The sequence below is a fragment of the Amblyomma mixtum genome, chromosome 7, assembly GCF_055824585.1.
Source record: "Amblyomma mixtum isolate Tamu chromosome 7, ASM5582458v1, whole genome shotgun sequence".
Lineage (NCBI taxonomy): Eukaryota > Metazoa > Arthropoda > Arachnida > Ixodida > Ixodidae > Amblyomma > Amblyomma mixtum.
In genome coordinates, this window is record NC_143018.1 from 40,626,604 (window position 1) to 40,638,074 (window position 11,471).

Below are 11,471 nucleotides of genomic sequence, written 5' to 3' on the forward strand. Positions count from 1 at the left end.
AAACGGTCGTCGGGTTTTTGTATTTCACACAGCTGTTGGTGACAGGCTAGAGCACCATAGGCTAGAAAGAAGACATATCTCACTGCCAGACAAACAGCTACCCTCCTCGGATGCCATTGATTGGAGGAGAATACATACAAACGCATATCCAAGTGTTCACCTTATACGCAAGATATCAGACCCACGCAATACCCAAGTCAGTGTCCTTGTTGCGGAGCAAGCCCCACGCTCTACCACACATCTTGGGAATGCCAGGACAAACCGGACAGAAAGTGTATAGTGCCACACCCAATACACGAGCAGTGGGAGAATGCTCCGACCAGCGACAGCCTGAAACAGCAAGACTGGATCATCCAGCTAGTCCGGAAATCAGCTGCCGCCAGCGGAGCCCTGGACTAGGGACCCCCCCGCACCCGGCTCCTGCGGATTATTCTATGTTAATTGAAAGTTTTTTTCTCTCTCTCTCTGACAAACACAGCTGTAAGTGAAGTAAAGAAGAAAGAAAAAAAAATGTGGTGCCCTGCTGACTGTCTCTCAGGTAAATTGCACCGACAACGAAAAGATCACGAGGGAAGCTGCAGAAGCGTTCCATATCACAAAGGAGCAACAGAACGGCGTCAGTAAAATGTTCGTTAGGTTGTCTCATAAGGAGCTTTCGTTTTTTGGTGGTTTTTGAGCTGCGTGCGTACCTCCGTTCAATTTTTTTCTTTGTATGTTGTTTACCGCGGCGTTGTTCCGTGCTTTTGTTTCCCTCTTTATAAACGCCAGACATTGCGAATAAAGCCTTAGTTGCGAGTCAGTGCTTGTCCTGTGTAAACCTTCTTGTCCGTCATCTGTCTGCGCTGTTTTAGCATCGTATCTAAGGTATGAAGTCGCAGCATTGCGGTCAAAAGACTCGACTCTGATCTGCACGAAGGGTACGCAGGATAAAGTCAGTATATTAACTTCATGACCGTCATGTTCAAAGTATTAGCAGTTGACTTTTAAAGGGAGGGCTGGTAAAGTCCCAGTTTTTCAGAAAATTCGCTGCTGGCGTTGTCTTCGTTGTGAGCGATAAATAGGGTGGCTAAGGCAGCCACCTCCGGAGAAGAAACCCAGATGGACAAGCTACGTCACGTGACATTGTGGGGTCTTCGCAGCCTACCCACCGGATTGTGCGCGAACTAACCGCCCTGGCAGGTGGCAGTTATATTATTGGTTGATTCTGAGTGGTTGCTCAGCAAGAGCAACTTCGGTTGCACAAAGCCCATCGATGCCGGCACCTGTCATCGCAGTGCAGTGGCGCATCGCTTAACCGCTGCACCACTGCGCAAGTTGTGGTACGAGGACTCCGAGGTACGCATGAGTGAAGAGTTGAGAATGACCAATTCTAGATATATGAGCATTAACTCATTAAAGCTATCCCGTCATGCCCTTAAAGCGGAGCTTAATTGAACCCTCCAGTTTTGTTTCTGATAAAGAGAGGGAATAATCACGCGAGACATTTCAATGACAGGAGCGTGAGCTGTGTGTGTCATGGCCTCTGATATTGGATATTAGATAGGTTCCTCAACCAACATGAGCCCTGCCGCGTCGTACAATGATGGAGACCATCTATGAGCATTATGAACGCTGATACTCAAATCGGACCAGTCAAGGCACTGAACCCTCTATGCCGCACACACCCATCGCGGCACCTTGTTGTGCAGCGTCGGAGCGGACCCTCCTGTTTGAAATGATCATCAATGAAAGCCAGAGCATACCTTTATTCGAACCTCCAGGCAATTAGTCGAGAAGTATCCAAAAACGTCACAACACGCTGGATTCATTGCAAATCATTTTGAACACGCAGTATTTATTCGTCCATCGAAACGAACGCGGCATATTCGATACGTTATAAAAAACTTCGAGCATTCGCATACTTCTACTAAACACCTGTCATCAATTAGTAATACATGCCCTGCCCTGAGGGATAGGAGGAGGAGAATTAGAGGCGTGGAAATTGACCGGGACAAGAAACTGCTTTGCTACCCTACACTCCGGGAACGACAGAGAGGAGGAATGGTATGTAAAAAGAGGGGACTGAGTGTAAAATAACATTACTGAGTAATTAGCGTGCGGCAGTCATCTATCCTGAGGCCCGACGCCCTCAGAACCTTGTTGGTTGGTTTGTGAAGCTTAAACGTCCCAAAGTGACTGGAGCTAAGAAGGACGCCGTAGTGGAGGGCTTCCGGTATTTTCGACCGCCCACGAGTCTCTAGGGTTTTCCCTCCATCGAAGTGCGACCGCCACGCCCAGAATCGAACCCGCGTCTTTCGGGCCATCAGCCGAACACCATAATCACTGAGCCACAGAGGCGGACAAGACACTACGCAGGGCTTAGCAGGCCTTCAGCATCGACGATCGCCGCGGCCTCTATCGGGAAAACTCCATATACGTAAGTGGGCTTGGATCAAGACACGCCAACACACGTCATGAAAACTGCCGCTCTGCACTGCGTGCAAGGCATGCACACAGCAAATGTGCCATGACCTCGCCGAACTTTTGCTGCACATCATGGCAGAGGGGGTGGAAGTCGGAGCTGCAGGTCATGGTCAAGATGTTGCCGATGTCACTTCAAAAAGTGGCCGGAAATGTCCTGCACGAGAGTAATCTTCCATCCGAGTGTTCAAACCCTAGTCGTTGCATCCAGTCTCCAAATAGGGATCAACACACAATTTTCGACGCAGTCGGCAGTTCGCGCCGCCTCTTCGCTGCAGTGATTGTCTACGATGACGCGGTGTCCTATTAGCCATTGCAATGCAATATGCTGTACTTTTATTGATAGCAGTTGGATGAAACTCTAGAAAATTCGTAAACAGTGATTCTTGCATGACTTTTCAGTCGATGAAAAGAAGCCACTGTTGGGCGCTTTTTTTTATTATTAAACTCAATGGTGACAGAAAGGGCATCAAGTTCTGCACCCAATGATGCAGTAAAGTGATTGCTTTTGCTTCATCAAGGCTCCTAATCATGCTAATTTATTTCGCCTTGGGAGAGTGCTGGCAAAAGGCGCTGAAGCGCAAGTCAGGGCATTTCACATTTGTTGGAACAACACATAGCGCTCTGCAATGTTTTAAGACTGAATATTGTTACTTGCATGCAGGAAAATGTATGCGATATTTTCTTGCTTGCAGGCATTGCCATAGGTGATGAATGAAATCAGTAAGTCAGTAAAGGCTACCTTTGTACAGTAGCGGATTGAATATTGCGAATTTTTTTCCTTCTCACTAATGCATAACGTCTTCGATTCTGATGCATATCTCTGCTCATTAAAATATATTTCAGTGTGTCATTTCACAGTAGATAATCGTGCAGTGACTCTCCGCTTGTAAACAGCCGTTACAAAGATGAGTTGTACTTTGAACAATTAACTACACGCAGGAAAACTCGCGCCATACAAACGGCTGTGCATAAGCGGAGTTTCGCTAGAAAAAAGTTTCACTGTTATTTCGAGTTACATAATCGCAAAGCTGGATAATTGCAGTGAAGGTTTAAGAAAGTCAGAAGCGCTGAACAGAGCAAACGATCAGAAACATGCCCATAGGCTGCACCCTCCTCAACACTTGGCAGCTTTTTCGTCGGCAGGCCACTCAGCAACAGCAGGCTGCTGGGTCACGCTTTCTTCAACCACTGCCGGAACTAAAGCTGCCATAGCACCCTATTACTTATGCAAAACCCCACTAGAGATTTTTAGCGCTCAATAATAGAATGTGATTCTGGCTACAGAATAAGTGGCTGACGAAATTATACTGTCTTAGACGAAAAAGACATCGGGTCCGTTTCCCTGAAGAAAAATCTCGTATGCCAGGAACTGACAACCAAGAACGCTACATAAACGGCCTAAGGGTGTAGGATCTTGATCAACTAGTCCTTTGGAGGCTCAGTGTTCGATTTGGAGAGCTGGGATAACGTCCTCAGCTGCGTCGAAGGATAGGCAAAAATGCTAACATGCCGGGGTGGGAAGGCATGCGGACAATTACTAGGGCTGGAAGCCTTCGATAGCGTCGGAGATTTCCGTGGCCTCCTGCTCATCGCCGAATTCCTGCATGGCGAAGGAGGCGATCATCGAGAGGTTCTCTTCCGGCACGGTGAAGGCAGTTGTTGGCCTTTCGGTGACGATGCCGGTGCCGAAGCGTTCCTTGTCCTTCAAGCGCCACACATGGAGCAGGTAGGCCACGCAGAAGGTCATGACCACAATGACGACGCACTTGCCGATGTCCCGGATCATGTCCCGCCTGCGAACGGGGTGAAACGTAAGAAACTGTGACGCGACCTGCTCACATGTGTTGGAAGGAAACTCTCTTGGGTGCCTTCATAGGCCCAAAAAATTTCGAAGATCGCTTTCACTTTAGGGGCTGTTCCAACGTGCCCCGTGGCGCCTAGAACACAATACTGCTATTTGGATCTGGATTGATTGCTGCGCCTCAGTTTTTATGAAAGTGTGATCTAGTCGAAGCGAGCATAGAAGACCTTTTACGAGTTGAACCCAACTGGCCGAATTGTGGTTGACAGCGTGAGCAATCTGGCCAACTTAGACACCTCGGGCCGATATTGGCCACGTAGCCTGGCCCGAGCATGAGGATTGACGTCGGTCTTAGGTCGGCCATTAAGTGGCAGACGACTTTCGGCAGACGTGTCCAGTCAACGTATTGCCGACTTCGTCAATCATCAGTCATTGATTGTCCATGTGCAACCCGAGAAAATTCCTAGCAGTGTCCAGTTACTGAAACCATTTCAATGACATCCCTTTGTCTTGGAACGAGTGCTTCTAAAAATTTTTATGGTACCAGGAATGTACGGAATGGGAATTCATTATTTGGACCAACTCGGACCATGGCATCATGGTCCGAGTAAAGTCCCTGTGTAATAAAGTGCTTTCTCTCCTTGGTTATATCAATTCGTAAATCATATCAGTAGTCTTCGCCCACGATATACTCTTCTTAAATGCCTGTTGGCTATCGCCACATACTTCCCAGCATTCACAGTCCCAATAAAACCGGCCGAGCTTCCGGAAAGGTTTTTGCTTTTCTTTTCAGCGACGCTGTTATAAAATAGACACTACTTTTTCCTTGTTAAAATTTACTCATCTGCCTTTTTGTCTTCCCGTAGATTGTGGTTCGAACACGAGGGACATATTTCTTCTTAAAAATACAAATTAAAAATAGGAAGCCTCTCCTCCTCTGAGTCAATTCCTGTGACATTGATTTGACGTCTAGGTGGTATAAAGCGCTGTGATCGTCAACTTTAACTGAAGGCCGCTGTGCCCTAACCTTAAAAATGTGCAATGAAAAAGTACTATGCAATAAAACCCAGAAATGGAGGGGCAAGCAAAAACATCCTATGGCTTGCAGACAGCTACATTACTCCGCTAAGAAATTACAGCAGCGAACGCGACAAAAAATTTGACGTTTAGCTCATTCAATCAACTCAGATACGCAAAACTTTTATCGCTTGCAATTTCTTCTCCTGAGCAGCTTTTCGAAGGCAAGAAAAAAATCTAGAAGAGTAGTATTTTCCTGTCCTAAAATGTCAGTGTTTCGAGGTCATGAATGTGGACGGCGCTTCACGGCAAACCACATTGCATCTGACAATACACACATCGCATTCTGTTAGTGAAAACGGCTTATGAGAGCAACGCATGCATTCTAATAGTTTATACTAGTTTTTACTAGATTATACTAGTTTTGTTTTTGCACCGTTTAGACTCTCCTTCGAAGATTAACCGACTTCTGTGCGATTAGAATACAGTAATCAATTGATGTGGACACTTCAATTTTCACCAAGGTTTCCTCTATGTACGGCCGTAATGTATGCAGTAATAAAGGCTGCGAACTTGGCAGGTGGTATTGATTTATGGTAAAAGAGCGCCGTAAAGAGCGCTCGTGTTGCATGTGTCTTTTCGTTTCTCGTGTGTTCTTCCAGCGCGTCCATCCACGAGTGTATGCAGAGTGCCAAGCTCTCACCGTGCTAGGTAGGCTTCAAACTCTGTGGTGCTCATGTAGATGCCCTCCTCCTCTTCCTCTTCCTCTTCTTCTTCCTCCTTTCCCTCGCCCCCTTCTCCCTTCGCTTCCTCTGCGTCCTTCTTGCCCTTCTTCGGCTTCTCCTCCTCCTCCTCGCTGCCTTCGTCCTCACCGGAGTCCTTCTTCTTGGTGTTCTCCGTCTCTGTTCCGGACTCGTGGGAGCCCGATTCGGAAATCGACGTCGAGACTGGCTTCGAAGACGTCTTGGAAGTCGGCGACGAAGCCGCCTTCATATCCGGCTTGGCCGGCGGAGCAGACTTCTTGGGCGGCGCATTCTGCGGTGCCTTTGGCGCAGCCTTAGGTGCTGGTTTTGGTGCCGGTTTCGGTGCCGCCTTCGGTGCAACTTTCGAGACCGCCTTGGACAAGGACTTTCCTTTCCATCCATCTTCAGGGCCGGCTTTCTTCGCGCCACCCTTTGCACCTGGAAGAGGGAAATGAACGCATGCAATAAGTGTATGTAACTTTTCAAGGTTAAACCTTCAAAACACTTTGGTTTTCGATCTAGTCTTTTTATTAATTTAACCAGGTGGCTAGTTGGGCACAATTTTTATGAAAAAAACGCATGCGATTTTTCTTCTCCATTCCAATGCACGGTCCCCCTGTGTTTACGTAGGGCTTGTGAACAATAATCTTGTACACAGTTGCACATTCCTGTTAACCTCCTGCCATTGTGCAAGACGTCCTCTTTTCGACCGCGCCGCCGCGGTGGCTCAGTGGCTATGGTGCTCGGCTGCTGACCCAAAAGACGCGGGTTCGATCCCGGCCGCGGCGGCTAGAGGCCCGTGTACTGTGCGATGTCAGTGCACGTTAAAGAACCCCAGGTGGTCGAAATTTCCGGAGCCCTTCACTACGGCGTCTCTCATAGCCTTAGTCGTTTTGGGACGTTAAACCCCACAAAACCAAACCAATCTTTTCGGCCATAGTTCTGAGAGGAAATTATTATCGAGCGGCTTGAAGAAGGCGTTCTCAGATTATGAATTTTTACTGTATATGAACAAATAATTTTTTCTGAAAGTTTTGTCAGGAATTCGTCGCTAGAGACCGATTCAGATTCTGAAGACGCCTCTGGAGCGCCGGAGCCCAATATACTGGACCTACGACTGTTATGATGAAAGTCCACTAACATGGAACTTTTCATTATCAGGTTTTCCTATCATTCCCGCACAAATACGGTGTACAACGAATGCTTAAGCGCTTTACAAGCAGCAAATGGTTCTAAGGTGCACTGATTCGATGCCGCAAATGCTCAATTTTGAAGTTTTCTCTTTTCTTCAAGGGAACACTGTCTATTACTTCCTGTCTTTGATGGGCCGTTTCGTTGCCAAACACCCTGGGCGAGTTTCAGCATGTTATGTACCCTTAGGTCCGCACAACAAAGACGAGTAGGAGATAGATCGAATGAAGCTGACAACTGCCGAGTAAGGTGGCCGCGACATCGCCAACTTATTTTATTCTGGTTTTATTCGGGAGTTGTTTGCGTTAGCAATTCCAGAGAAATTCGGCCGCCTGCCGTGTTGTGCGTTCAAAGCCCCGCCATCACCTCCAACTCGAGGATCCAACGCCGAACCACTGAAAGCATAAATTTCGAAGCCAAGTATTCAAGGCTCTCCATTGAGCGGCCGTGATTCAAGTATCGAACTTGTCTAGAGAATTTCGCCTAGTGGATTTTGAATCCCGTTTTGAATCGCCAACATAACGTCCGAACACTCCAAACATGCACGAAAAATCGTAGGGACAGGTGTGGTTTTGCAGGCAAGTGGCATAGAACCTAGCAGTGCACGTCGAAAATGCTATCATTGCTGAGGAAAATGTTATGAATAATATTACGCTGCGACTCCTGGGGAAGATTACCGGAGAAGATTCTGTGAGTGCTAGAGAAAAGTCGGATTCTTCAATGTTTGGCTTCGAAATTTGGGCTTTCAAAAGTTTTGTCTTGGGCCATCGGGTTGGAGGCGATGGATGGCATGGTTTTCAATGCACAACGCTGAAGTCGACCGAATTACGCTGGAACTGCCTGCCCAATCTACTCCCAGAGAAAGGCACAATGAAAGAAGTTGGCGTTTTCCTGGACATCTTCCTTGACAAGGTGTCAGTACCACAGCGGAAATACCTCTCTGTGCTGTCGCCTACCTCCATACTGTGTCTTGATCGGTTTTTCGTCGTTTTAATGTGTTCCCAGTTGGTCTTCAACTATACTTTATTAAGGCAGATGGGGACGTGTTAAAGATATCATGAACAGTAGAAACCTCCCTTATTAAGCGGTTTTCACATTTGCTTCCTAGGTATGGCTTTGCGCTGCTAAGCATGACATCTTCCCTATCAAATCCCATTAGCGGCAGCGCATTTTGATGCAAGATGCGTGAATTCACCTGCGTGGTGCTCGATGTCTGTGCGCAATATAGCCCTAGGCGTTCGAAAATTAATGCGAAGCCACCTTCTACGGTGTCACTTTCTCTGTCTCAATGCGCTGTTAGGGCGTCCATTGGATGACTGTTACTTCTTAGTCCAAATCATATGAATTTATTATCATTAGCCCTCCTTCGCCAGGCGCGAAACCTACCAGGCGGTTTCGATGATGCAGTGGACTTGGACGAGGACGACTTAGTGGTGACGGTTGGTTTGGCGGGTTTCTTGGCACTTGATTTGCCGAAGCCTTCCTTACTGCCGGCTTTAGAGGCAGCCCTGGAAAGGGCCCTGGACGCAGCAGCCTTGGCGGCAGCGGCCGTTGCCTTGGGCCAAAGCATGCGGCCGGCTTCCCCTTTCTGTGTGGTCCTGCATGTCATTGGCCGAGTGTGCACACAAGCGATTATGAGATTTTTCACCGTACCCGTTGCAGAAAAGTATATTGGTCTATGTGTCAGATTCACTGTAAGACGCTGCGGTGGCTTAGTGGTAATGGTGCTCGGTTGCTGACCCGTAAGACGCGGGTTCGATACGGCCGCGGCGGTAGCACTTTGATGAAGACGAAATGCCAGAGGTTTGTGTTCTGTATGATGTCAGTCGACGCTAAAGCACTACAAGTGGTCGGAAGTTATTAGGAACCAGCACTACGTCGTCCCTCTTAGCCTGAGTCGCCTGGCGACGTTAAACCCCATGAAAATCAATGGACATCAGACATTGGTAATGGATGAAAGTATTAAAAGTGGGTGGATTGTAGTGCCCCAGTGTTAGAAACTGGATGAGTCCGATATTGTTCAGTTGAAACACGATGACGCTGAGATCGCGGAGACAAAAATACAAAACTACAGAACAAACGGTGCTTTACGAGAACAAAAAGGTCCCAAAGCATTGCGTATTCATTTTGTGCGTCGAGTTCAATTAGCTGCAATTAGATGGCTAGTTTCCATCAATTTTCCTCATCGGTGGTGGTTCAGAGGTTTTCACTCTCTTACACCAAGCTTTTAAACCGCCAAAGATGCCGGGCTTTCCTTATAACGACCATAATACCCGCCGCGGTGGCTCAGTGGTAAGGCGCTCGTCTACCGAGCCGGAGTGCCCGGGTTCGAACCCGAGCGCGGCGGCCGCGTTTCGATGGAGGCGAAACGCAAGAGGCGCCCGAGTGCTGTGCTATGTCAGTGCACGTTAAAGATCCCCATGTGGTCGAAATTATTCGAGACCTCCACTACAGCACCTCTTTCTCTCTTTCGTCTTTCGTATTTCTCTCCAACCTTACTCCCGTCGCTTACGGCGCGATTCAGGTGTCCATCGAGACATGTGAAACAGGTACTGCGCCATTTTCTTTCCTCAAAAACCAATTTACTAGTACATTTTATTCGCGCCTTTTACGAAACCCAAAAGGCACCCGTGTGCTGCCGATGTCAGTGCCCATTAAAGACCCCTAGGAAGTCGAAATTATTCCGGAGCCCTCCAGTACGGCTTCAACTTCTCTCTTCTTTCACTCCCACCTTTCTTCCTTCCCGGCGAAGTTGAGGTGTCGATCGAGGAATGAGACAGTTACTGCGCTATTTTGTTTCCTAAAAAATACACTATCAGTAGATATAAGCCTCGGATACCGCACCACGTTTCTCTGAGGTTAAGGCCTAACCTTTCACTGGTGTCTTCTTTAATTCTAAGAGCTTTTTTGGTCCTCTCAGAAGATAAGAAATATAGCAAGGCCAGTGGCCTCTCCAAAATTTCGTGCAATGCGTGTTGATAAAACACTTTGATACAAACGAAATCGAAAAAAAAACGTCACTTTTTGCCATCTTTCATGTCAAAAAGCATAGTATAAGCATTGCAGCCTCCATCGCCGCATTTCCTTTGCGCCTTTGAGGTTGCCCCTCTGTAGAACTCGCACGAGCCTATTCCACCTCGTTAGCGTGGCTGGAGAAAAATGAACGCATTTTATAGCTTACAATTTAGGTTCCACCTGCAATATTCTAGACGACCATGGGTGAACACTCAGGAAGCTGTTTATTATTACGAATGAAGTCTCTTGTAAAGCTAGTTAAGACATTACTTAGGGCATGCATTAGGTTCGGTAGTGCTCCTTCCGCTCTCCGTAACAGAAAATGCAATTGTGATAGGAAAGTAGTGCTGCCTTACCGCTGTGTCATCTTGCTGGGTGCTCTGCTTGGAATCTTGCTCGGCGCCTTGCTGCCAGCCTTGCTGCCAGCCTTGCTGGTAGCCCTGCTCGGACTCCTGATCGGAGCAATGCTTGAGGCCTTGGTTGGAGCCTTGCTCGAAGCTTTGCTGGGAGCCTTGCTCGGGGCCTTGCTCCCGACCTTGCTAGGTGCTTTGCTCGGGGCCTTACTCTGAGCTTTGCTCGCACTCTTCGCCGGAGCATTGCTTGAAGCCTTGCTCGAAGCTTTGCTCGTGGTCTTACTTGGAGCTTTGGGCGACGTCTTGCTCAGGGCCTTGCTGGGAGCCTTGCTGGGAGCCTTGCTCGAAGGCTTGCTGGAGTCTTGGCTGCCACCCTTGCCCGTGCTTTTCTTATCTTTCGCCATTTCAGCTAGGACAGTTCGAACTGCTCGGGCGCCTCCGCAATCCTCCTCTTCTTCTTCTGTCTCGTGAGTATCGTGTGCGAGAACCCGTGCATAATTGATGGCTTCGTCTTCTACAGCGGAACCTAGAAGAAAATGCGCATGCATCGAGAATAACTTCATTTCATGGCGGCGGCAAGCGTGTTTTTAAAACCCAGCCCTCCTCCCTCCCGCCTACCTAAGAAAGAACTGTTTGCAACGAAATGCGCCCATCCCCGATTACGCGTCGCAGCATTGCACTAAATGCAACCCAGTGGAGCTCTGAAAATACGGTGTCCAGTGCCGATGTTGCGGAATGCTGAAGCAGACGTGAGTGTCGAATGGATCAAAGAGAAGAAATCAGTCTGTTCTGGCTGACACTATAAAACCAGAGAAACAACGACTAAAAAGGAAGAAGACGTGAAACCAGTTACTTGTGTCGGTCTGTAAAGGTAGATTGCTTCTTTCA

The 11,471-nt window shown here is 47.9% G+C and overlaps 1 protein-coding gene across 1 annotated transcript; it reads right to left on the bottom strand.

Annotated features, from left to right (window-relative positions):
• Nucleotides 1–4,000: 4,000 nt before the first annotated feature.
• Nucleotides 4,001–10,987, bottom strand: LOC149335767 (uncharacterized). The gene is made up of 4 exons (XM_089554003.1): nt 10,587–10,987; nt 8,602–8,813; nt 5,985–6,462; nt 4,001–4,256 (listed from the first exon to the last, which is right to left on the bottom strand). The coding sequence occupies exons 1-4, from the start codon at nt 10,985–10,987 to the stop codon at nt 4,001–4,003; spliced, it is 1,347 nt and encodes a 448-aa protein (XP_089410129.1).
• Nucleotides 10,988–11,471: the final 484 nt, after the last annotated feature.

What these genes read in the sequence shown, in the direction of transcription:
- LOC149335767 (XM_089554003.1), bottom strand. Translation starts at nt 10,987, where the DNA reads ATGGCGAAAGATAAGAAAAGCACGGGCAAGGGTGGCAGCCAAGACTCC. An exon ending in CCCAGCAAGATGACACAGCG is followed by an intron (nt 8,814 to 10,586) that starts GTAAGGCAGCAC and finishes AATGACATGCAG; the next exon opens with GACCACACAGAAAGGGGAAG. An exon ending in TTTGAAGCCTACCTAGCACG is followed by an intron (nt 4,257 to 5,984) that starts GTGAGAGCTTGG and finishes CCCCGTTCGCAG; the next exon opens with GCGGGACATGATCCGGGACA.